Source organism: Silurus meridionalis, chromosome 27 (genome assembly GCF_014805685.1).
Source record: "Silurus meridionalis isolate SWU-2019-XX chromosome 27, ASM1480568v1, whole genome shotgun sequence".
In the NCBI taxonomy this organism is placed as follows: Eukaryota; Metazoa; Chordata; class Actinopteri; order Siluriformes; family Siluridae; genus Silurus; species Silurus meridionalis.
Window position 1 is genome coordinate 9632614 of NC_060910.1, and position 27234 is coordinate 9659847.

The 27234-nt window shown below is 34.1% G+C and overlaps 1 protein-coding gene across 1 annotated transcript in view; it reads right to left on the reverse strand.

The window, feature by feature from the left end:
* Positions 1-1916: 1916 nt before the first annotated feature.
* The window catches only part of sv2ca (synaptic vesicle glycoprotein 2Ca), a 26608-nt gene continuing 1290 nt past the window's right edge, over positions 1917-27234 (reverse strand). The window contains exons 2-13 of the mRNA XM_046841119.1: positions 22321-22999; positions 15857-16037; positions 14575-14726; positions 10230-10363; positions 9530-9619; positions 6900-7010; positions 6650-6738; positions 6385-6549; positions 5741-5874; positions 5315-5518; positions 4645-4804; positions 1917-4436 (exon numbers count right to left, since the gene is read on the reverse strand). Of these exons, the coding sequence (XP_046697075.1) occupies positions 4253-4436; positions 4645-4804; positions 5315-5518; positions 5741-5874; positions 6385-6549; positions 6650-6738; positions 6900-7010; positions 9530-9619; positions 10230-10363; positions 14575-14726; positions 15857-16037; positions 22321-22909 (2193 nt within the window). The 5' untranslated portion in view covers positions 22910-22999 and the 3' untranslated portion in view covers positions 1917-4252. The remainder of the gene's footprint in view (positions 4437-4644; positions 4805-5314; positions 5519-5740; positions 5875-6384; positions 6550-6649; positions 6739-6899; positions 7011-9529; positions 9620-10229; positions 10364-14574; positions 14727-15856; positions 16038-22320; positions 23000-27234) is intronic.

Below are 27234 nucleotides of genomic sequence, written 5' to 3' on the forward strand. Positions count from 1 at the left end.
ACGGAAGTACTTTTACTAGGACCACATGCAGCTAGAAGCAAACTTTCTGATTATGTAGCATCTCTGGATAGTGTTTCTGTTTCAGCATGTACGGCTGTCAAAGGCCTTGGTGTTATTATTATCCCTAGTCTTTTCTTTGAGTCTCACGTGAATAATATTAACAAGATCGCCTTTTTTCACCTTAGAAATATTGCAAAAAAAAGAAATATAATGTCGTTACAGGATGCAGAAAAAACTAGTTCATGCTCTTGTTACATCTAGTTTAGACTACTGTAACGCTTTACTGTCTGGGTGTTCGAGTAAGTGCATAAATAAGCTTCAGTTAGTTCAGAGTGCAGCAGCAAGAGTCCTCACTAGATCTAGAAAATATGACCACATCACTCCTGTTTTAATCAGTCTACACTGGCTCCCAATCAAATCTCACATTGATTATAAAATACTACTATTGACGTATAAAGCACTTAAAGGTCTCGCACCGCAATATCTAAATGAACTTCTGTACCAGTATGATCCTCCATGCCTACTTAGATCAAAAGGTGCAGGCTATTTGTTGGTACCTCAAATAATGAAGACTACAGCAGGGGCAGATCTTTCTCTCATAAAGTCCACAGTTATGAAACAACCTTCCAATCAGTGTTCGGGACTCAGACACAGTCTCAGTGTTCAAGTCGAGGTTGAAAACATATTTATTTAGTCAAGACTTTAATCTAGATTTTTCTTCCTTAGGTAAAGGCGCAGATCTGGAGGGAATATGGATATAGAGTGTTTGGTGAACTGGGATATTTGTATGCTGTCGTCCCCTCACGCTCACATGTTCACTCAGGTTTGTTGACTGTGGTGTGGTGGGTCGTCTCTTATCCCAGAGATCCCTCATGTTACCTTCTGGTTCTCCCTTTTAGCTATGCTGCTATAGCAAGTCTTGCCAGAGTCCAAATTGCACAGTGCCATTAACTTACATACAACAATAAAGACACATAATAATCCATATCCTTCTCTTCCTGTCACCCTCTTCTCTCTCTCTCTCTCTCTCTCTCTCTCTCTCTCTCTCTCTCTCTCGATCGAGTTAAACATGTTCCTGAGGTTCCATTGACCACTGTTTCTGCCCCTCTCCCCTCCGTGGATCTTCCCACTTCGTCCATGCCTGCCTCTGGATAGTGTTCTCTTCAACTGGAGGCCACTCTGTGCAGCTTGGGACGGTTTCTCATCAACGCCTTGGGTGGTTCCATGAAATTCTGGAGTAAGAACGGGCACTTGAGGATGGACTAAACTGTAGTTAATGTCAACAGACTGCTACATTCACTCAGGACTACTTTTCGCTTCTGATCACCATCACTGTACCTCGCAACATCATATATCTGCTATAAATGGACATTTGGTGCAACCCAGATGAGTATGGGTTCCCTCTTGAGTCTGGTTCCTCTCAAGGTTTCTTCCTAATGCCATCTCGGGGAGTTTTTCCTTGCCACAGTCGCCACCAGCTTGCTCATCAGGAAAAAACGTACTTATAAAGAACATATTTACTTTTAATGACTACATTATCTGTGTAAAGCTGCTTTGAGACAATGTTCATTGTTAAAAGTGCTATACAAATAAAAATTAATTGAATTAAATTGAATTGATGTGGCCAGACTATATATGTATATAAAATGAGTCATGATAAATATTGGATTCCTCAATTTTGTTCCTTTTATATCTATATTTGGGCTAATTTAGTTTGATGCTTCACATTGTTGACTTGTTGCAGACTAAACCCATAATAAATGCTTGAATACATTTTTTTTTTATAATGCAGAAATATAGAATAGAATATCTTTTTTTTAACTAAAAAAACATGTGGTATGCAAACTTATGCACCTATCTGTAATGAGTCAATTATCTAAGCTTGAGTTTTTTATTTTTTTCTTAATAACAGAAAATAATTTCAACACATATCTTTATTAACTTCACAAAAGTAGTTTTTTCCCCATTTTTTTATGTTCACAAATTTTACACACAACTTAAAAAACATAGAGCAGCATAACATTTTGTTCTTTACTTCACTCTTTATAATTAAGAGGCCCAAGGAACACAAAATTGAGCAAAAAGACAGACTTCATAGACAGATTTCATACACACATGCAAGGTGGTCTGAGATGAAAGGTGACTCAGAGGATTTTTGGCTAAGGATTTGATTAAATCGCTGTTTCATTGCTAAATCTCTCTCCACTGACGTCCACCAATACAGTACTTATACACACATTCACTGCACCATACAGTATACACAATACTTTCCAGACAAATACACACACATTCATAAGCAGTGCATACAAACATGAGCTGACACACACCACAATCTACAGTGACATTATTTTGCATCCTAATAATGATAAATACTGCTTCAGCTATAATTTGGCTAAATTAATTATTTAGCTACAGTTTATTTTTAATTAGAAAATTCTACTTTAGAGACTGCATAGCTCTGCTGAGAGTAAAACAGCAGTAAGTCACTTTGGTTAGTCAGAGGCCAAATCAAAAATGGTATAGGACACTTGGTATTTTTATATATTGACACCTTCTCCTTCGTCTTTTTCTTTTTTCTCTTCTTCTTATTCTTCTTCTAGAGTTTACTATTATTGATATCATTCTTTATATTTTACAAGAAAATGGATTGGCATCTTTGCAAAAATAGATGAACGTATTTGCCAAATTGTAAAACCATAATGCTAACAGTTATTAATGAAAGACATCAATCATATATCGCACATTGAATGTATCTTTGTCCAAAAATAAGGGTCTGTGGAGGCACATAATGATGATTTAATATCCAAAATAAAATGACTGATTTTAGATGAACACAAATAAAAATCACCATAAGTTAAAATTACTAAACAAATTAGAGCAAAACTTATTCCAATCTAATATACTTTGAAATTGACTTGATAATGACTTCCAATCTCTAGTCCATGGTTATTTTTCACAAATGTATCCTCAGATACTCTATTTTTTGTCAGGTCAGTAGTACATGTATGCTTGTGCACACGTGCAGTAACACCTCCAGTAACAATCTAATAATAAACTTCATGAACTTGAGTTGGTTTAGACTCAACAGACAGAAAATCGAACTGTTGAGGAGGTCTTTCTAAGGCTGAGGGTTACCAGGGTCATCAAAACTTATTAAAGCACAGTGTTATGTCATTAAAGGGTTTTTTCTTTCAGTGTTTTAAGTGGAGTTTGGTGGATTTTTTTTGTTAATATTGTATTGTTCACTGAAAGTGACAGACATACAAAGGAGAGGCACAGGTTGAAAGGCCAATAGTATTTCAGATATGGGTTCAGAAAGCCTGATTGTATTCCCCATTTGACCTCCCTCCCCCACCCACACACACTGTTAACACATTTGCCACAATTATTTCAATAAAGCAATGTTCAAAGCCCTCCACAAAGTGGGTAAAAGAGCAGAAAAGCGATTCCTTTTTAGCATTTTAGATTAAAATCTTTTCCTATGCTTGATTTGAAGTGTATGCACATTAATACTACACTCATTTTTTTATACTGATATGAAACACTTTTTAAGGTGAGGTAATATAAATGTCTGTGATGGTATTTTGTTAAACTATGGAAAATCTATTTTATTTAGTCAGCAGTTTACTATATGCTTACTAAACATAAAATCATTCGGACAGTGTATGGCCAATAAGTTATAAGCCAATTTAATAAATAATTAATTGTACAGCAATAGTTAGTCCGCTGAGCCCATGAGCTTCTATGAAATGCATGGGAGCTGCTTATTAAAAGGTTTTAAAGCATTTCCAAAATATCAATACAGGCTTACAGCTTTATGCCATCAGCACACGCTAGTAGACTTGCAGCCTGCTTAAAAATACAGATTATAATAAAGCGATCTATCTGTAAGACATTACTCATGTAATACAGAGTGTTAGGAAATTGATTCACAGCTCTCCTGGGCTTTTGATCATTAACTGACGGTTTAACTATAACTGTCAGCACATTATTAGTGATGATTTTGTGGTTTTAGATTCTGCCTAGTACAGATGTGTGCTGTAATGCTCTGCATCATAAATATGATGCCCAAGAACATAATATAACTCACAGTATCACTCACTTTTACTAAGGCTTAAGCATTTGCTTTTGCAAATTCTGTTATAGCAATCATATTTCTCATTTGAAGATTTAGCTTTTCAGTAAAAATAAATAAATGATGCAATGAAAAAATGGATGAGAGACACGTTGGCTAAGTGAAGCTGTTGACTTCCTACATCAAGACGTTGGACCTTGTGTCCGGAAGCCGCAGTCCCACCAGCCCGCCACACACCAGCACAGAGGATGCCAGCAGGATCGGGATGGCTTTAGTTATACTGACCAGAGAGCCAAAGATCAGGTTCCCTAGCACTGCTGCCAGCTTACACAAGGCGTTACAGAAGCCGAAACCAGTCCCTCTGAATATAAGAAAAAAAAACAAAGCATTGCGTACTTGTCAGTAACATTAGCGGTAATAGTGTTCATGTTGTTGTACCTGTTATTGTCAGTGGTCAACAGTGAAACAGTAGATTGCCCTGATGTGTTACATTAACAGTATGTGTAATAGTATCTGTACTAGCATATGTAATTCTGCTGCAAGCTTGCGTGTCCCTGCTCCATACACACCTCCTGTCAGTAGGATACAGCTCTACTGTGACCACATCGAGTGAGTTCCAGGCAGAAATACTGAGGCCATTGTAAAGACACAGCATTCCGATCATCATGGCTTCACTCGTGCCAAACCACAGAAAGAAGCAGCTGATCCCAGAAAGGATCATGGAAAATCCTGAAAGCACAGAGAAAAACAGTTTATCATAATAAACAATACTACACAACACAGGTACTGACAATCTTAAGCACACCTTTTGTACTGTAATACATAGAAATGTAAATATACGCATTACTTCCTAAATGACAATATGATCCAATTATATTCTTTCCACATTTCCAACTGAAGGTACATACTACAGGTACAAAAGAGCCTAGCACGAAAATACCAACATCACAATAAGGTTCAATTTAATACAGTTTTCTGAGGTGGATGATTGGGAAAGATTAGGGCTATACTATTGAGGTAGTGTGATATACAGTAGTGTTTCAGGTTCAATAGTCTAAAATGGTGGATCTGTTTCTTGATACAATCCACAAGGTGTTGATTAGTTACTTAAAGGATCTCAGTGTCACATTAGAATTGTGCATCACAAAGCTCATATACAAAGCTCTGGTGTCAGTATTTTATTTAAAAATGTAAAAAAAAAAAAAACCTCTAGATCTGTAAATAAAGAGTTAATCTTACCCAGCATGGATAAGCGCCCTGTTTTATCCATGAGCAGCGCCGACACAATGTTTCCTGGTAGCACTGCCAGTGTCCCAAGGAAGTTGACAAAATAGACCCAGTAGGCGCTGTAGTCATTATCAAATGTCATTTGACAACCCGTTTTGTTGTAAACAAACAAGCTGTTTATGACTTTTGTGTTTATGAGTTTGTACTCGTCAATATCTGCACATGGAAATTTCAAGTCAATTCCATTCAATTTCTGAGTACTTATTCTAGCTATGATATTTTTGTCCTATGACCTTTAATATTGTAATTACAATATCAGATAAATAATACACCTATAATATGCCATATATGTAGTCTATAGTGTTTATAGAATAGCTTCTATAAAAATACTATAATCCTATTTAACCACTAATGTTTTGTTTGGTCTAGAAAACATACCTGTGTCATCGAAGAAGCTATCAATGATGGTGCAGTTTCGGAAGAATGATCTCACAGATGTTACATCTTCGAAGTGGCAGCTTTGAAATGTGGTGTTGATGAAAGTCACTGACTTAATTTCAATTTCTATAAATCTGTACATGCAGTAAAAAAAAAAAATAATTACAACTTTGGACACAATACATGGAATATGACGTATAATATTATTACAAAAAAAAGAAATAAATACATTTTATATATATGTATATAGTAGCTGCCATTAGCAATATTTTAGTAATGAGCTGTCACAAATTCCCCTGCTTAGTGCACGCTGCATTTCCTGGAACAAGTCTTGCTTTCATATCTATTTTTGTTTGCCATGTGAATTTGCTTTGTTCTTGTCCTGTCTCTCCCCTGTGTTCTTATCATCACGCCTGATTGTGTTCACCTGTTCTGAGTATGAATCTTGATTAGATTGCTATCTAATATTCTTTGTGTGCTATGGTTTTTCATGAAACATCGTATGGTATCATACAGTACGTTACCAAAACGTTTGTCCTCAGTCTTGTTTCTCATGTGCTTGTGATCACCCTGGTTTCCTGTACCATGACCACACTCTGACCACACTCTATAATACATACAATTTAGACTATAGACTACTGTACCTGTCATTGATGAACACACCATTGGTGTGTATCTGGTTCTCCAATGTGAAGTTGAAAGTGAAGTCTTCAATTTGCTCATTATTGTGCCGCTGCACTTTCAAAGCATATTCATCTGCCTGAAGGTGCTTAATCACATCAGGGAACCACACAGACAAACCGTAGTACCTGCATTAAATTTGGCATTAAAAGGTACAGAGAAAAATCCATCAATCAAACACACTTTAAGATTCTCAAGAGGGCATTTAAGAGTGAGTACAGTACTCACCCAAATGAGAGTGTAAACCACACAATGGCCAACTTTATAGTATTATCTTTCACTGGGTAACTGAAACACTTCATAAGGGTCAACCAAATCTGTAAAAAAGAAAATAAGTATGGATTATATGAATTAGATCCAAACATGATATATATATATATATATATATATATATATATATATATATATATATATATATATATATATATATATATATATATAAAGCTGTCTTAAAGGTAGACCAGTCAGTTATTCTCACCCCATAAAGTTCTGTCTTCACTCGGAAAATAACCCTGGACACAAGGTTACTTGTCTCTGGGTGCATCTCCACAAACTCATCAATCTGCTTTGGGATTTTAATTCTATTCACCTACAAATATATACATAAAAAAAGAAATAACTCAATAGTTTGCAGTTTATATAATGTTTTTCTTTTTGTTTGTTTGTTTATTTGGTTTTGTTTGCTTTCTTAATTTGCATTGTATTAACTGTATTTTGGGTTTGTATTATTTTATTTACATTTTTGTTTCCTTTGCAGAACTACACCAAAAAGTATACAATGAATAAAATGTAGAATATTGAATATTGTGAAAGAACAATAATTGTAATATAAAATATTGTAAAATGCGAAATAATGCTGGAGCTATTGATTCTTTTTATTCGTTTTATTTCCGCATATCGAGGGAGTGAATGAATGAAGAATGGAAGGAATGCATTTGTTAAAGTCTGCTGAAATAAGTAAAACAGTTAAATAGATCAAATTTTTAGAAAATGTTAAATATAACCACACATGCACTCACGTACGCACGCACGCATGCACACACACACACACACACACACACACACACACACACACACACACACACACACACACACACACACACACACACCCAAATGGGGTCTAACAAATGTAAACTATTTAATACATTTTTTCCATTTGTTTAATTTTATTTAATCAATTTAATTTGTGCCACTTTAAATGCTTACTCAACAGTATCAATATAATAAAAAGTGCATTGCAATAATTAGATTTATTCTATTTTATTTTTTATAAAATATTATAAAATACTATTTTAAATAATATTTTAACAAGCAGGCATTTCATTTGAAATTTATTTAAAAATGTACACTGTCCAAGGTTGATGATCACAAATGATGAGTAATGAAACTGTTAATAAAAAGACGACAAGCATTTTTATGTTTTGCATTTCCTCCCTCTAACTGTACAGAAATTTAACCAAACTGTGACTTAAAAACCTGTGACTCACTGAGCATTGTGAATTTTATATATATTATATATATTAGGGCTGTAAATCAATTAAAATATTTAATCGCAATTGAATCGCACATTTTTATCTGTTCTAAATGTACCTTAAATCAATACTCTAATTAATAATTAATACTCTAATCAACATGGGCATGGACTAATATGGATGCTTTATGCAAATGTATGTTGATTATTAGTGAAACCAAACTTACCATAGAGCATGAAGACAAAATATTCTTGTAAATGTTTTAAAGTAATTATAGTGTTTTCAATTACGTAATTCATCAGGCCATTAAACTGAACTTTTGCTATGTTTCCACACGGACGGTTTTGATTGCCGGATGTGTGCATCATGGCGTTGTTTTTTTTTTTTTTGTTCTGGGGAAAAGGGATATAAGTTTCTGAACCATTGCCACAGTAGATGGCGGTAATGCTCTACTTAAGAATGCGAACCACCAATAAAGAGAAAGAAGAAGAAGAAACATGGTGGATTTTGGTGTTTGATTTGAGACACATCAATAAAACAAAAGATTTTTCGCTTTAGTTTATTATTATTATTATTATTATTATTATTATTATTATTATTATTATTATTATTATTTAAAGAAGTAAGGAGTAGAGAAAGAATGCCTTAAATAAATGCGTGTTGTGTTGAAGGTTTACTTTCCCCTTTTTTATTTACTTGTTTATATTTTAAATAAAAAAAAAAATAGTCAAACAGAAATGTTTAAAATCAAAAATTACTTATTGCGAGATATTCTGATTTTGAATGTTACTCTCAAGCCTATTCTTATTTCATAACCAAAATTTCAATCCCATATTTGGAGCATCAATTAAAGTTAATCTTAATTATATATATTTAAATTAAGTTTACAAGTTATTTTCCATTTAAAAAAAAAAAACAGCTAGTGCTCCCCTATCAACAACAGCTACTAGGCTAAAACAGTGAAGGCTAAGATTCCTATGATTCCTCCAAGGCATGTGAAATAAGTGTCCCAGGGCAGATAACACTAAGAAAAGAACACTATTTGCTCTATATAGATGAGCTCACTCACACCTATGGACGGCTGTGACATTGTCCAGAAATATTAGGAAGAATTTAGAAAGATTTCATCTAAACTTAATTTAAACAAATATAAATGAGGTTAATTTTAATTGATGTATGGTAAAAAATGAAACTTTGGTTATGAAATAAGAATGGACATGGCAGTGGCATTCAAAATCAAGTGATAATTGATTTCAAACATACAGGACAGTGTATATTTGTATATTTAGGTACTGCAAATTATTTAGTAGGGTGCCAGTAATTCCAAAAAAGCACTGTACGCATTGGTTAGTGTGCATGATGCAGCTTTGATTGTCGCAACGATTTTTATATATTTAGTAAACGTTATACAAAATTTGCAGTAAGAATATTATTATGGTGGTCAGCTTAATATTCACATCCGGTGTGTGTTAAGTTTTGACAAATACTGTCATCTCTCTTTAAGTTTAATTCCTGCAAATCTGTAAATGACACAAAACCTCTGAAAGTTCACATAACAAGGAAGGAGTTGAAGACGAGCCTGTTTCAGCTGAGTTATCACGCTAAAACACTCCATTTATTTGTCAGCTCGACTCACAGTGAAGACTTTTTCCGGTTGTCCTCGTGCTCTCATGTTGGTGTCGTGAATCTGCTTGAGGATCATCCAGGCTTCGTCATGCTTCCCCACCTGAGGGGATTAGTGAGATTTAACACCTCACATGTGCTGGTTGAAGGCACCCGTCATAATTACAAATATAACCATTCCTTAATATTATATAATATTATAATCTTTATGTGGTGCATCGAACTGCAGCATAAAGACAAAATGTGAGTCATGATATGCAACACTTTTACATTTATTAAAGGATAACTTACTGCTGGTTATATCACAGTGCTGTGCTGGAAGGTTTATTTTAGCACAGTTATTCTAATGTGTTTGCCATCTATATTAACAACTTGTATCAAAATGTAAAGAGATCGAAAATGTGTGTAATTGTTTATACAGTTATGTTTTCTGTTAGGAGACATATCTAGAGGGGGTCTTCAGTGTTATTACTATGTGATAAGTCTTTTCTGGCATGGAAAAATCTTTAGAATGGTAGGTTTTGTGTTTCTAGTTAACATAAGATAATTTCTTTATAATTAATTGTAATTTGTGAGGGAAAAAAATATTTATAACTTATTTTGTGTATGTTGTAATCAATGTTCCTAAATAATTGAAAGTAAACTGAATGAAACACTTATATAACTGCACATTGAACTATTACAATAAGAAAGTTTATTCCTAATTTCCCTACCTCTAGGTAGAATCTTGGACTTTCTGGCATGAAGGTGAGAGCCACCACAGAGCAGACACATGGAAGAGCACATACCACTACAAACACTCTCCAGCTGTGGAACTGATACGCTGAACCCATGCTGAAGCTCCATCCTGAGGGATATAGAACATGGTCAGAAATATAATCCAAGAACACTTCTCTTGTGCAGTATGTTTTTTTTTATAATAAGCTAATAATGTAATAACAACTGAGCAAAATAAGATCGACAGGCCTCTTTTGGTGTGTTGGAATTTGAATGCTCAACCTTCCTATCATTGTCAAAAACTTTAATTGTAGAAGCATCTTAAACAGCTTGTAGCTTGTAGACAAGAACACATTTATTATTCCGAACAAGCTGCAACCTTCGCTATAAAGATATCATCATGGAATTGCTATAAATCATGGCACACTGTCTGAGGATTTTTTTCATGATTCCAAAAACTTTAAATGTAAAATAAATTCACATTACACTCCAGACTCAAAAGTGCCAAAACATTTTGTTACAGGCACAAAGGTCTAACAGAGGGATAGATAAAGTAGTGAGCAGTTAAGGATAAACCACCAAGTCCAAAATCTTAAGTAGAGTAACATCAACTCTGTTTCTCCAGCCGATCTGTGATTCATTATAATTTAAGCAAATTTACCTTAATAGACTGAAGAGAATTTTACTATAAAAAATTCAAAAGGTACAGAAGAGGAAACAAAGTGAGGTTGAAAAGAGAAAGCAGGACAGTGAGAAATAATGTTTATACAGTATATAAAGAAGAATATTCCAGGGAAGAGAATCCTAAGACAAAAATGTATTTGCCATTATCTACCATTAGCTTTGACCCCCTGGACTTTTTATTGTCTCAGGTGTATAGATTATTATAAGTGCACATCAATTTGACATCAGAGACACTAATGGCTAATTGATTAAATCTTCTACAGAAAATATTCCTAATATGGATCATTAAAGTGATGATTGAATAAACATCTTCAGTGACCACTGTGTTCCTGCATACAGAGGGGAAATGTGCATCATGCAGCACGAGGTGAACAGAGTGGTTATTATGATGTATTTTTTCTGCTCTCACTTAATTCAAGAGTAAAATTAAAACATTTAAAATTAAAAAGTGTACATAATGTCAGATATGTGAGGGGAGTTTCTGTTTACTATATGCAAAGAATAATTTTTATTAGCATAGTATGTGATGGCTTTCTTAAACTCAGTATAGTACTAAAGGAAAAAGAAAAGGAAATATAGCTTTAATATAAATCTACCAAAATGTATACATATTAAAATTGTTTACTGCTCAATTTTTATTGATTTGAATCTTCATATAAATTTGCACTATATATATATATATATATATATATATATATATATATATATATATATATATATATATATATATATATATATATATATATATTACATATTACAAAGGATGCCATACTGAAGAATTTGTTGTGTATAAATATAATATAATATAATATAATATAATATAATATCATATAATATAATATAATATAATATGCATGAATTAAACACTAATGTAATTAGTGATTTTATTTAAAATTAAAGGAGCTGTTGGATGGTCAGAACATGAAGAGCTCTTTAACAATAGGGGGCATCCAATATGTAAAAACAGTGTCGGATCACAGAATCAACCAAAAGACACACACACACACACACACACACACACACACACACACACACACACACACACATCCAAACATTAAAGCAACAACAGTAACATTTTCAAAAATGTATTTCTTAACGTCAATATTACTAGTAATTTGTCACATGAAATGACGCACTCAATTGCAAACTATTCTACTTTGATCTACATCAGTTTCTGTCTCATCAACTGAGGTACTGTAAAGGTCATTCATATTACAATATACTTGTACACATGATATCCCTGAATACTATTCACATGCAACATGGATTTCAAACCTAACACTAGTGTTAATGAATAATTATTAATCACTTGTTTATTTCTGTAAATCTATATTTTATCTTTTTATTTTACTTATTATATGTCCTTGCATCACAAATGTTTTTCTTCCCACATTTTTTAAAACTGCACTATATTTCCTGGTATATTCATACAGCAGTAACCCACTCCTGTGCGGGAGTTAAATGCATGGGTTTTTTTTTTCAGGGCTGAGGGAAGCTATAGCAAGGAAATGATGAGCTCTGAATAAACCCAGTGACAGATCTAAATGAGTCTTTGATCAATTATACATAGATGGATTAGAGTGGGTGTTGAACACACAGGGGGTGATGGATGATGGGATCTTTTTTCCCTTAGTGTTGTGTGATTGGTGGAGTCTGTATTGAAAGGAACAGAGAGAAAACAAATGACTACATGTATCATCTTTGTGTATGTATGTGTTTTTGTAATTGGCTTCTGTGTGAGACAGAAGCTGACAGAGCCAGGCAGCTCATGTTACACCATGGTTTTGGAAATCCCATTGCATGAATTATGTACATAATTGACAATGTATAAATGAGTGAGTTGGCAGCAAATGGCTTAGAAACACTTTTTTTTTTATTTTTATAATAGTACATGATCAAGAAGTAGTGAACATCAAACCAACACACTGCTGCCTGAAATACATCCTCTCTCTCTCTCTCTCTCTCTCTCTCTCTCTCTCTCTCTCTCATTATTTCTTAACAATTATATAACTTGACAAAAATACAAAGGTTTACATTATATTCAACGGTGATCATAATTTTGTGGTGCCAACAGACTCCACTTTTCAGGAAAGACTGTCCATTAGACTTTGATGTGTGACTGTGGTTCAGGAACTGATCTTTGATAAGAAGGTTTGCAGTGGAATCACCATTCCATTTTATCCCAAAGGTGCTCTGTAGGGGACGTATTTACACTAATGGGCAAATTAACATAGTATTCTATATAGTAAAATGTTTTGGGAGATGGGAAGAAACCTAAAAATCTAGAGAAAAGTAACCTAGACAGTAACCTTACACTTTGACTGAACTGAAGAGTAATGGCAAATCAAAAATATGTTCTTCCGACTGATCACCTTTATCTATTGACACAACTTTGCTGATTAGAGTGGTCTTTTACCAGGATGACTCTGCCTCCCAGCATCTGCAGGCTCACTAGAATGGTTTAATGATTATAGAAATAATGTAAATGATGTACTATGGTCTACACAATCAGCAGATCTAAACCAAATTGAACGTCTTTTGGAAAGTTTGAAGACAGAGAGATTTAGAAGCACTCTCCACCAACATTTTATTTTTAATTAATTAATTAATTAGTATTTCAGGCACCATTTTATTTGTATCTGTATGTGTGTTCATACAGACACTTGATAGTGTGCCAATGATGACAACAAGTACGTGAATGCAAGTTAATGATGTAGTACAGACCTGAAACATAATGAAGAGAAATAGTTAATGCTTTCCATTCACTCACTCAGTGAGGCAGTTTAAGCTGTTTCAGGTGCTGCTTGTGTAACTTAAACAGCACCTCATAGCAGAGGATAAAACCAGTGAGGAGCGTGTAATAGACTGTTTAAGACAAATTAGGTGGTTAACACACAACCATCCATCACCAGCATAGCCATGTGTGTTAGTGAGATATCTCGCCATTCTGGGAGCTTTCCTTCATACTGCTCTATTTCTGTTGATCATAGAAACAAGTAGGATGAGCTGTAATATGCTTGGCACGTACCCAAACACAGCTGCATTATAGGCAGCATAGAGATAAAAGAGAAAAGACAAAAACACAGAGAAAGAGAAAAAAGAGCCCAGCTATGATTTAGTCATAGCATAACTACAACTGGTAATTTTGTACTGTTACATTAAATGAGGAGAAAAAGTCATTACTCTCCTATTCATTGAAACTAAGATTTCTTCCTGTTATATACAATCTGCCTGAACTCCACAAATTCAGTGCAGCTTATTTCAAGATGAAATCTTCATTAATCATTGTGTTTCGCTTCCTTCTACAGGGACACCCGCATCCTTCTAAAATCCTGCAGCACACTTGGCCCTCATTAATCACTTAACCTAAAGCTCTGCAGCCACACACATACTTATTCTCCTCACTGGCAGCCTGACAGAGGCTCAGAATGTGACCTAAAGTATGTATGTTGGCAATGAGCAATATTTGGATTTCTCAAAGTTATCTCATCTTTATTAGATGTACAATAAAGCATGACCTAAAGCATTTGCATTATATTTGTATGTGTCAGTCTAAGTCTACTCTTAAGCTGCTGTATGTATTATAATTTAGATTTGCAGATTTCATCATTATAAACACTTTTTAAAATACTATGCACAATTACCTACTCTACTTACCATAATGAGGTATGATAGCCCAGGCCATGGCAGACGCATAGATTTCCCCAATCATCCAAAACATGCAGAGCCAGCTCAGATGCTCGCCACGCTTTTCTCTCGCCAGGACTTCCGCATAGTAAGAAAACACAATTGGAACCGTTCCACCAATCCTAAACCAGACAATAGAAAGTAATAATAATAGTAATAATCCTCATCATTTGTGAGAGTTCAACATGAAGTTGCTTCTTTATACCTCACTTGGAAAAAAATGCCATCATATGCACAAATACCCTTTAAACAATTTATTATATTCAAATTAGTTATCATTAAAATGCAGTCTTTTGTTTTTCCAAGATTGACTTTATAAAGGTTTTTGTTTCAACACTGACCGTGTAACTGCACTACGTCCCTATGTACTGTTGACATGGCAGGCATTTTTTAAAGGGAACAATAAAACACAGTACTAAACTAACATTTAGATATCAGCATATTTTATGTTTTTTCCCCTTAATTGCTTGTCTTTTCTTATGACTTAAGACTTGTGTGAAGTGTAACATAATCCAAACTTCATATTTTTATAGTAGTTTTTCATAGCGTTTTTAAAACTGTGTTTTTGCAATGTAAAGAGATACAGTTTAGATCATTATTTTTAGGAAACTATAATTAGAGTTGCAGTTTATTTAATTTCAAATTAATTATAATGTAAAAAAATCTTCAATTTGATAAAAAAAGAGATTCACAATTAATTTACATACATAACAAACCTACAATTTGAATGACAAGTGCTGCAGGTAGAAACCCACAGACTGCTTCAGCTGTGACAGAAACTGAGAATCAAGCAAGCAGCACTGCAGTGGCTATTGATCTCAGCAGACAAAATGTCCAAAGAAACACTATTATCCAAAGCAAGCAAAAGGCAGTTTAATTTAGGAGAGATTTGATAAAGGATCCCCAAAAGACAATTTCTCATGACACCTTCAAAAAACTAGTGTCCAGTCTGACAGAAATGAACAGTCAATATGGTTTAGATGTATGATATATATTTATTTAATGTGTCTTGCTTGTATATTTTTTGTCCTGTGTACCAGTTGAATATGACATGTCATGCTAGATTTGTTGCCATGTTTTTCTCAACAGAACATACGAATATAAAATGACATACGTTTATTGGTCAAAATGCAGAGACCATATTTAAAAGTAAATTGATTAACTTTTCCATAGGATTTTCTCACATATTTGATAAACTTATTCTCGAGTGGTATCTCATCAACAAGTTCAGTAGGTGGATCAGAAGACTCACCCAAAGCCTGCTACCATACGACAGAGCAGGAAGAGCCCATAGCTTTGTACGAAGGAAGACAGGAAGGCAAAGAATCCGTTTATGGACATGCAGAAAAGCAGACACTGTCGCCGACCTACTTTATCCGACATGCCACCCCAGAACAAAGCCCCCACCATCATCCCGATGTACACAATGCTACCTACAGGGGGGCAAAGGGAGCAGGAAAGAAAAGAGAGTGAGTTGATGACTAGAGGCAGAAATGTTGTATGTTTATATAATTCACTAGTATTTTGACCAGTGTGCTTCATCCTTACCAATTTAGACAATTAATCACCCGTCTTTTACCTACTCCAAATGTTGCTTTACTATTTGTTTTACTTTATTACTATACTGGTCTTAAAACAGTCCACTTCCTGCCAATTAATAGAGAATGGATCCTTTTGATCCTACGTCCAAACTATTGTATACTATCATGTGGATTTCTGCTGTGTGCCCAAAGTCTGTTTCTTCTCATCATTTTAATATTGTACTTGTGTCAGAGATCCCTTATATGAGTAGATGTTTCCCCTGATGTGCATAATTGTATATCTTTTATATTTATTCTTTTGATTCCATTTGATTGGATATTGGATTATATATTTATGTTATCTTGAGCGTTTTCTCTTGAACTTCTAAAGCAGGTTATTAAATACAATGGTATGTCATCAGTCTGCAGGTTCACTAAAGCGTACACTACTGTGCTCACCTTATAAAACAGAGACATTTAATTAATGTGCAGATCAAGTCTCTTTGCTCGGGGACATGAAATGAGATTGCTGCAGTCTGAGTGAAGTGACTTTACTTTCCCTCTCACTGTAACAGATAAATACAGAATCTGTTTTATCGTCTCTGAGCTCACAAGACACAGAAGCTCTCTGTAGAGTGTAAAGTATGTATGGTTGCCACACAGTGAAAAAGAAGCACAGGAATCATCTCGCACTGCCTTACATCTGAGTTGAAGCTTTTTGTGGGAGTAAGCATCTCTGTTTTGTTGCTACAGAACAAATAGAAGACCCATTAAGAAGCAGCAAACTGTTTTGCTGGTAAAGCGGCATGCAGTGCACACCATGTGAAAATGAGAAGAGAATCACTGACTTGGAAAAGCCTTGTCTCAGGGGACCACACATTACATTCTTTACACATTTTTTTTTTCCCTTTGCCTCGATACTGGGATGCAATAAGCAACTATTTCAGGGCAGAATCCTGTATTACCCACACTGTTTGGTGTACTGATTAATATACATTATATATATATATATATATATATATATATATATATATATATATATATATATATATATATATATATATATATATATATATATATATATATATATATATATATATATATATATATATATATATATATATATATATATATATATATATATATATATATATATATATATAGTATATATAAAACCAATACTGAGTAAAATGGCAGACAATACAAATGTGGCCTTGTTCAACTAAAATTTTAACATTTGTGTGCCTGTCAGCATAAAAAAGGCTCTAGATTATTACATAACAGTTATCCATCAATTTAAATAAACTGCATAATTTAAAATAAAAATGGGTGAATATATTAGACATATACTATTTGTCCAAAGGTATGTGGACACCTGACCTTCAGACACATATGCAGTTCTTCTCCAACCTGTTGCAACATAGTAATATGCACAGCAGCATATAGAATTTTATAGGATTTTTTTTTTTTTTTTAATAATTCAAAAATAAAAACCCTTAATAAACTTAAAACTTTAAGGATTAAACTTTAAGGAGACTTCATATCGTTCAGGTTCAGCATTACACATTACACACAATGACACATCCACTACTCACAAGTTTGTTTAACTATAATTAGAGTTGAAAAACAGGCTGAAGCAGCAGTAGAAATAAAGAAGTGGCATTCTGTAGAACTGAAAAGTATGCCAGAGTGTGCTAAATGCCAGTGGCACTGGAGAGGTGAGAGAGCAGGTAGTGCAGATGCTCGAAGGGACTACTACCTCTCCCCAACAAGACATGAAATGGTAAGATCACCAACTCTACATAAATTAAGGTCAAACATGGGAAGAGATCGCAAAGATAATAAAATACATTCTGACAGATGAGAACAAAAGGGAATAGAAGATAACATAAGAGATTAGGATGGAATGAGAACAGAGGACTAAAATAGAAGATAAGTTAACAGAACAGATGAGAACAAAGGAGATAAAATGAGAAGAGAGAACATTAGAAATTAGGATGAGAATAGAAGACAAAATGGCAACACAACAAGGACGAAAGGAAGAGATGAGAAGTAGAAGAGATAAGAGAAGATAAGTTGAGATCAGAAGGGATGAGAAGATTTCTCTCTCTTAGATCTTCTGAAAAAAACTTGGATTGTAAATGTTTAGGCTTTCTATCTCAATTCAAACTGCTTAAAGAAGCAAGTCTGCCAGTATATTTAGTGTACAACATCTGCTTGCTTTCTTTTCTTCCTTATATTGACACTGTCTATCTGTATTTGTGTTTACTAAAAATTGGAGTAGGTTGATAAGCACCTGTTTATAGTAATGAATAATGACTAGGAAGCAGAATGAAAATGTCAGGAACTGATGGCTGCTGCTGAATAAATAACTTACACACATACATGCACACACACACATACACACACAGGAGTCATTTAGCTGTAATCGTTGCAGTTGTGTGATTTCACTGCAGTTTATTAATGAAGCTCGGATGTTTTAAGTCGAGAGAGAGAGAGAGAGAGAGAGAGAGAGAGAGAGAGAGAGTGTAAAAAAGAAAAAAGAGAACAGCCTTCTGGGTCTTCGATAGAATTAATGGAATTGACTACACAACCCGCTCAAAGCCAGTCCATTATTGTAATTGTATAACGTAGCATTTTCTTTTCCATTGGCCTGTACTCTGCCTAATGTCCATTTCATATATTAGCAATAAAGAAGTTAGATAATGAAATGATTTTGAAGTCAAAACATGATGAAGGGGTTCAGTGTAAGTACACTGAGGAAAGCAAAAGATTTGTTCCTTTTTTTTTCTTCCTCTTTTTCTTCTTCTCAATCTGTCTCCAACTACTTTGTCCTCTACATCTGCCTCCTTCAAACCAACTAGCTGCATGTCTTACCTCACCACATCCATAAACCTCCTATTTGGACTTTCTCAACAATTTATAAAAAAAAAACTCTTCCTTTTTTTAAATGTATTTATTTGTTTGTGCTTTGTGCATATACAGTATGTGTATATTACCCTGAGTGTATATGCATATAACATAATGTACACTAATGGTGTATGGGGGTGGGGAACTCTTCATTTCTTCATTGCAAATATTATTATGTAAAATACCAATAAAAAGGCTTTAAATAAATGTTTTTTAAAAATCCTTCCACCCTCTTTTCGTTTTTTACAAATATTTCTGTCTTCATTAAATTGCAGACAATATGAGTTCCTACAGAAACACTAACAAATCCTGAGGCAGTTTAAGAGTTACATTTGTGTTTCTAGAGCTGCTCTGTTGCGTAAATCAAATCTGATCTTCCCAAGAGATCTCTTTTATCGCATTTCCTTTGGTGTACTACATGAACTTGCATTTACACGAATGTGCAAAGGGTTTTATTTTAGTAGACATTTTTTGTAGAAAGTGCAGAAATTGTTGTTGTCAGACTAAAAGAGCAAAAAGATTTAGAAACATTAATTTTGCCAAAAGAAATATATTTCTGATAAATGCTTGAACAGAAAGTAATGTAAAAAATTTACTTTTTTTAAAGAAAATTATTTGGTGGTCCGATTTGCAGATTACCACCACCATTTTCAGTTTTGGTTAATTTACACCAGGGGTCACCAAACTTTTGAAACTGAGAGCTACTTCTTGGGTACCGATTAATTTGAAGGGCTACCAGTTTGATACACACAAGTCGAAATAACACACAAGTTCTGAAATAACAAATATACTCAATTTACCTTTAATTATGTTATTATTAATAATTAATTATATTCATCTATATCTAATCATCTATATTTTGATATTGTCATTTTCAAATTTACACCAATGCAAGTATGATTTAAAAAAGAATAGCAACTAAAAAAAGTGTATGCAGCTCACTGGTATATGGTGCTATGCTGAGCTATTTGTAAAAAAGGCCCATGGGGACTCATGTGGTCCTTGCAGGTGACCTGGTGCCAGCGGGCACCATGTTGGTGACCCCTGATTTACACTATTATTAATTTATCATTCAATTGTCTTATTTCGCTCAATATTTGAGGCAGCTCCCTACAGCCCCTCACTGTCTGATACCATTAGGTTACCATATATCACCAAGTCATATATAAGTATGAATACACCAATGCAATGCAGTACATATATAAAATATAACCATAAAAACACTTCACCTTATAATATGATAAATAACGAAAAATCTGTAAGTTCTTTTGAAATAAATGTATATGTTTAATGTTGCAAAGTAGATGATAAGAGTATTTAAAATATTTTGAGATTTATTTCAATTAATATTTTATTATCCTTCTGATTATATGTGACCTTTTTCCAGGCTGTCCATTACAAGACTTTACAGACAGATGGAGAATGACAGAAAAATTCAACACACTATCTGAAATGAGACAGAGGGAAAGAGAGGGATAAATACTGTATATGAAGATATCACATAGCTGAAGCAGAACTTCTGATTTACACTAGTCTTCCAGTGCCTTTGGGGACAATGTAACTCTCTGTTATGATTTATTATTAACTCATTTAGTCTGTAAAAATCACTCACCAAATTTCCCCAGAAATCGTATTATACAGAGGTAAGTGATTTGATGCAATATTCAAAATTCAAATGCAATTAGTTATACTGTAGAATCCTCCACTGATCACTGTAATCAGGGGCCTTGGGACAGTTTTGATATAAGTCTTTTAAATAAATTAGGATAAGATGCAATTAAAGTAACAATAATCAGAATCCAGTTTTTAGGCACTTCATCAAAATAAAGGATCAAACTGTGGTCATCAAAGCGGTCATCATGGCAAACAAAGATCGATGTCATAAGAGATTAAACTTTCAAAAATAAATTTTCTTGCAATATTTCTGAAGGAAGCAGTTACATCTCAGTGCATGTCACTGATTTCCTGAACGTTAATAAAGAAAAACTGAATGGTAGAAAAAAAAGCTGATATCTTGGCAAAAATATGATTCTTAGAATATTGCTCTAAAACAATTATTTAAAATTTCAGATGTATTCTTTTTTATTCCATTTACATTTTATTGCTTTTATAATAATTATCAAAACATGATAATATAATAAAACTTATCACTTATCATAGGATAGGTGATTTCCTTTTTAAAAACTTCCAGAAAAAATTCCTAACCTTTTATATGTTTAAGATCTTAAATCTGAAAGGGCAGAATACAGTGCTGGTCATGGCCACACATGAATATGTCTTAATAAACCAATGGACAAAGTGAGAGAGAAAAACTATGCAAGAATGGAAGCAGAATGATGTCATTAGGGCAATAACAGATATAATGCAACATTTTTTGACAACCATGGGGAATCCTAAACAAAATATTTTCTCTGTATAACATTAATAACACTTTTTTTTTTTACATAATGATGTTATTAATAGTAATTAGTAATGTTTTATTTAGTAATTATGATTTGTTTATTTAATTAGTAAGTACGTATATATGCAGGTTAACTCAACGAAACTATCATAAATATAATCTCAACAACATAGACTTTTTAAATTTTAGCCTACATTTTTAATCTTGTCTGGGCATCCTGCAAATATAACATTGGAGCCAGTTTACCAAATGAAGTGGGAATGCCTAACAGTGATTTCCGTAAACATTAAATGCCAGTTTTTAATCAACCTGTTGCAATTTTTTCCTCCATTTCCTTCATTATTTTATGGTTCATATACAAAATTGAGCCAAACAGGGGCACTGTTATCATGGAACTGTTGCAAGGAAAATAAATCTTAATGCTATAGCAAGTGTCTGCTACTATTTTGGGGAAATGTATAAGTGTAAATTTCCATATACAGTAGATGTGATTAGGTGTTTTTATACTTTTGACCATATAGGAGACTTACAAAAGCAAAAAAATCACTTCAGGAAAGACAGTAGTTAGTCGGAACTATACATAGTACAACATGTTCGCATAAAATGTGGAAGAATTTTCCAGACTGCCAAACATTTTTTAATGCAATGACAACTTTGGGAAACATCCCTGCTACTGTCCTCAGCACAAATCTTTGAATAATTCCATAACATTTTATACTTATCCACTCATCTAACTTATCTAATGTGACTAAATCTAACTTTTCACAATATTTTATGAGTGAACTTTGTGATGTTGATCTCCCACTTTGAATGATTATTAAGTATCATATGTGCTAGTGCATTATGTATTAGTTTATCATATATCTGCATCAGAAGACATCTTACCTAGCCATCCAGCGCTTGAATCAGGCATGCACATATCTGTTTCAGCACTGGGCAGCACGAAGCCCACTACGAAAACCTCCACACCATCAGACATGAGAGCTAACCCAAGCGTGAAGTACAGCTGCCACTGGAACCTGCCATGGCCACACTCCTGGATGATCAGCTCGTACTGCTGTGCCAGCTCCTCCTCATCTGCTTGCCTTTCACTTTCAAGCTCCTTACGGTCCTTAAGGCCATCTGCAACAGGCTGCCCCAAAGCTACATGTCCATCCCTGTGCCCAGATTCAGAGGGAATTCCTTGGTATTCACCCTCATAGATCTCGTCTTCATCATCGTGACCTTCAGTGGCATCACTAGAACCTTCTTCGTCAATGGTGTCAGGAGCTGTGTAGTTGCCCTGAGGTGGGTCATAGTATTCACCATCATCTTCATCCTGGAAGCGTTGATAGGCACGGCTGTTGGAGTACTCATCTGATGCTCGGTCAACTACTGTGCTGACCTTCTTAGCAGCTTGCCGTTTAGCTTCTCTCGCCATATCCTTAGCCCCTTTCATAAGGGACTGGTGGTCCCGGGGGTCTATATCATCCATAGTGGAACTGTGATGATGGACCCAGTGAGAAAGAGATGGTCGTTATCACAATAGAAGGGCTCAAAACACAGTGGATCTCATTGGATGGGTCTAAAGAAAAAGAAAGAAGTGTCAAAGAATCTTGTTTAAATAAGTGAAAAGTTATAGTCACAATGTATTAAAAGCATCAGTAACATTATGCATCACATAATTTACTTAATTACACTCGCTCTATTACTGGGGTCCTCAAACTTTTTTTTTTGTGAGGACCACATAATTTTTTCTTTCCTTAATGGGGGGCCGGGTCAGTCTGCAACTGAAAATAACATGGACTGGAGTGACTACGAATATAAATGTGTAGATTTTATTATGATTTTAAATGTGTTTATTATGCCTTCTAATGCTAGAATAGTTTATTATTTTGTTATGCACTATACAGACAAATGGGCATTACTTTTATTACTTCTACTTCATAATGACATTTTGATAGTAACAGTTTTTTAAACATTAATTGCTATTGAAATCAAAACTTTTACATTTATGTTATGTTGAGTGTACCATTCTACTGGTTGGTGGGTAAATCTAACCAAAAATTAGGCTGTATTTCAATTTCATTTTAGTTTGAAAGCCAACCTTTATTATCAAATAAAGATAAGATATGACTACAATATATATTTAAAATTTAAGTTTCAAAATGTCTCTGGCCATAGTTTGGGGATCCCTGCTCAATTATGTCAAACTTAAAATAAGAAAAAAAAGTTTAAGAAGCATATATTTGGCTTTTAAAAGTCTGATCATATAAAAATGTAATAAATAAATGTAATCAAATTAAAATTTCTTAAAAAAAAAAAACACAGAAGAACCTGATTCACTAAAATGCACATAAAGTCTTTAGAAAGTATGATATATATATATATATATATATATATATATATATATATATATATATATATATATATATATATATTTTTTTTTTTTGCATTGACCACCAACTGACAACCACGTTTCATCTGAAAAAAAAGAAGAATGGTAACTATGAGTTACAGTATGAGCTACTATAGAAACAACCATGAAATTCAAATTAGAATGATTTTGGAAAAGTTGTTTTTGCATTGCATCATAATCAGCACATTGCATTCAGGATAAATAACCATTCTTCCTTTTTTCAGATAAAACATGTTGGTCAGTTAATGCAAAAAACAAAAAATAATTAAAAATGTTTTAAAAATAAATAATGCAGCATCATATGTTTTAAAGACAATGTGAGAATTTTTTTTCCTTGAACTTTTCCCTTGAGATGATTCTCGCACAAAATCTGATTTGATCGACTGTGTGCAGTGGCTGACTTTTTATTTTATGCTGCTGGGATGCAAAGTGGTCAGGCAGAGAAGTCCTCCATTATGTGCTAGATGGATGTAGCGCGGCTGTCTGTCAGGGAGGCAGTGAAGCAGAGCACTGCACTTTTCTTTGACAAGCCCCAATGAGACTCGCCACAAAACCCACAATGAAACACACCATGCTTTTTTATTTCATGCTCAGAACTAGGGCTAAAAGGTTTATCTGGCTAATTCTGATTTGGCATTCTTTAGAGTCTTATTCAAGCCACTGCTGCTATTTTAAATGAGAACCCAAAAAATATAAATTCTGTAAAAGAAAATCTGGTTATTTATGGTTAAAATTGGTTAAAAGCTAATAATCTTTCTCAAGCCCTTTCTAAATCTAATTAAAACAAGACACTTTATAACTTAGGTGTGAACATGCACAAGGTAAATAAACTGGGTCTCGCTCAGGTGATAACCTCTGTCGGGATGATATGTAGTGTTTCTAGAGCAACTGATTCGATAGCATTTAAAAAAACAAACCAGGTCAAAATTTATATGCATGAACATTAAGCAAAACAATGCCTAAGCAAAAAGTCACAATACCAATCAAAGCTTTTGAAAGTTTGTAATATTGTGTCTGTTTTTCTACTGTATGGACACAAATAATATTAGGACTTTATTTTAAACTACAGAACAATCTCCTGGCTTTTTCATTATAGAAAATGAGTTCAGAAATTCAAGGTTACTATGTCCAAGGATAACTAAATGCTTACGAGCACGTACAGCTATATATTCATAAATGGGTTTTACCAAGAGCATGGCTTTACTCCAGCAACACATGCAGAATATTAATACAAATGCCATTTATAATGTTAAAAAAAAAAACACGGCGTGAGCTCTATTTGACAAAGGATCATGTTTCCCGTTTGTGTAAATATTATAGACCGTTTTAGACCTTGAAAGACGTATCCCAAAAAAATAATTGAAAAACAAGGTAAGTGGAAAAACTGATGTTCCTTTCATTAATGTCAGCCAGCAGGAATCAGCCAAGTCCAATCTCCTAATGGCTGGAGGCGAACATAATCACATCAAAACGGAAAGTGAATAAGCTTGTCTATAAAGAGAAGCCTAGGACGTTGTGTGTTAAAAGATTGCATCAGGCACTCATGCTTTTATGGCGAATGGGGGAGGAAGAAGAGAGAGGGAAGGAGAAACAAACAGGCAGGCAGACAGATGAATAGGAGTGTATGAGATATGCATCGGATAAAAAATGCAAATGGGAAAACATACACTGGTGTCCCATATTTCTTGGTTTGTCAGGGAATAAGCCTGCACATCAAAGTTAGGATTGTTTTTACAGCATAGCAATGGTAGATATTTTCATTTGCTTATTTTACTCCTAAATAAAGCAATGAGCCTAATAAGCTTTTCAATTGAACTTTTCTGACTAATATCTCTTTCCAAGCCTTAATTCAATATATCTGTGTACCAGAATGTGGAGAAATGCCAAACCCCACTAAGCACTCAAACAAAAGAGCCTCTGATGATCTTATCAGCCTTGTCAGTCTCAATAAGTACGCAGCCGAGTGTTCTGCTCTGCAGGTGATTCAATAAAGGTGCTGCTCAGTGGGCACTGTGGCCACTCGCTCCCAGCTACAGGGGCTCTGTTGCAGATTGCAGATTTCTGTAGCAGATTTTGAGCCAAGCAGTCGGCATATGTTCATTTAGACGAGCCAACTTTACCCCAGTGAGATGGAACAGCGTGTGAGCAGAGCCAATGATCCATTCCCCCGACTGCTTTATTCTACATACAAAGGTGCCATGAATGCTGGCATGGTCTTTTACACCTATGCAACAAATGGAATAAGACCTAATATATGAGTATAAACATACATTGTGATAGTGTTTGGTATGCATTTTTTTAGGTTTAAATATAAATGATATTTCCATTATACAGGTTACAGTGACTTTGGGACCTAATCACACTGCTTTCTTTTTCTACTCAGTATGATAGCTGAGTAATACAATTACTGAACACTAAACTCACTATTGCTCTTGTAATAAATAATATTAACCCTAAATTACCCATTTGCTTAAAATACAGTCTAATGAGGGTGAGTCATGACAGCTGGTTGAACTTTGTGTCCATTTGTGTAAAAGCTTCAGCAATGCGGCATTACTGATGAGCCCATTTCAAGGATACAACCTTGAGAGCCTTATAGTCTTCTGGAAAGTTCGGTGTTTAGGGACTGAGCCACAAAACAATGCAAAGGACAAAAAAGCAATACATTCAATTATATATGGTGTAGCGTTAACCTAAAGATGCAGTGGCGTATTCTCTGTGCTAGGAAGATGTTCATGTTTTCTTCAAGAAGATTATATTTTCTTCAGAACAACTTAAGAGTAAAGCTTTACTGTAAAATGGAGCTTGTAAAAACAACACAATGGATATTACCCAAAGATGCAGAAGCATCATTTAGGGTATATGAATGCACAGAATGAATTGTATTCTGCTTGGATAATGCATTTCTAAAGCATGATAGACTCTGATAAAAAATATCTACAATTCCTTCAGTGGGATTCTGAATCCATGAGCAATTGACGTGTGATCGTCACTGTATGACACTGTATAGTACATATCAAAGCAAATAAATTTCACTATTCTCTATTCTCATAATAGACTTGTAAATAAAAACAGGATTTCTAAGTTGAACTTTCAACACATTCAAGCCTACAGTGTCCCTACACCACAGATACAGTAGTGCAATAAATTCAACTATAAATACAATAATTAATAATTAAGCATCTAAAACAAAAAAACTTAAAATGCTTATATGATCAATTGCGCTTCTTTTCCTTTCTGATTGTTTAGCACAGATTTATATGCAAGCGTATTTGTTATACATCTTCAAGCATAAAATGGGTCTGCTATAAATTATTCATAAATTATTAAGACTGTGATAAAAAGAAATAGATAGATTTATGATCATCTCAGTGAACAAGCCAGTAGTTGAATTCTTAAAT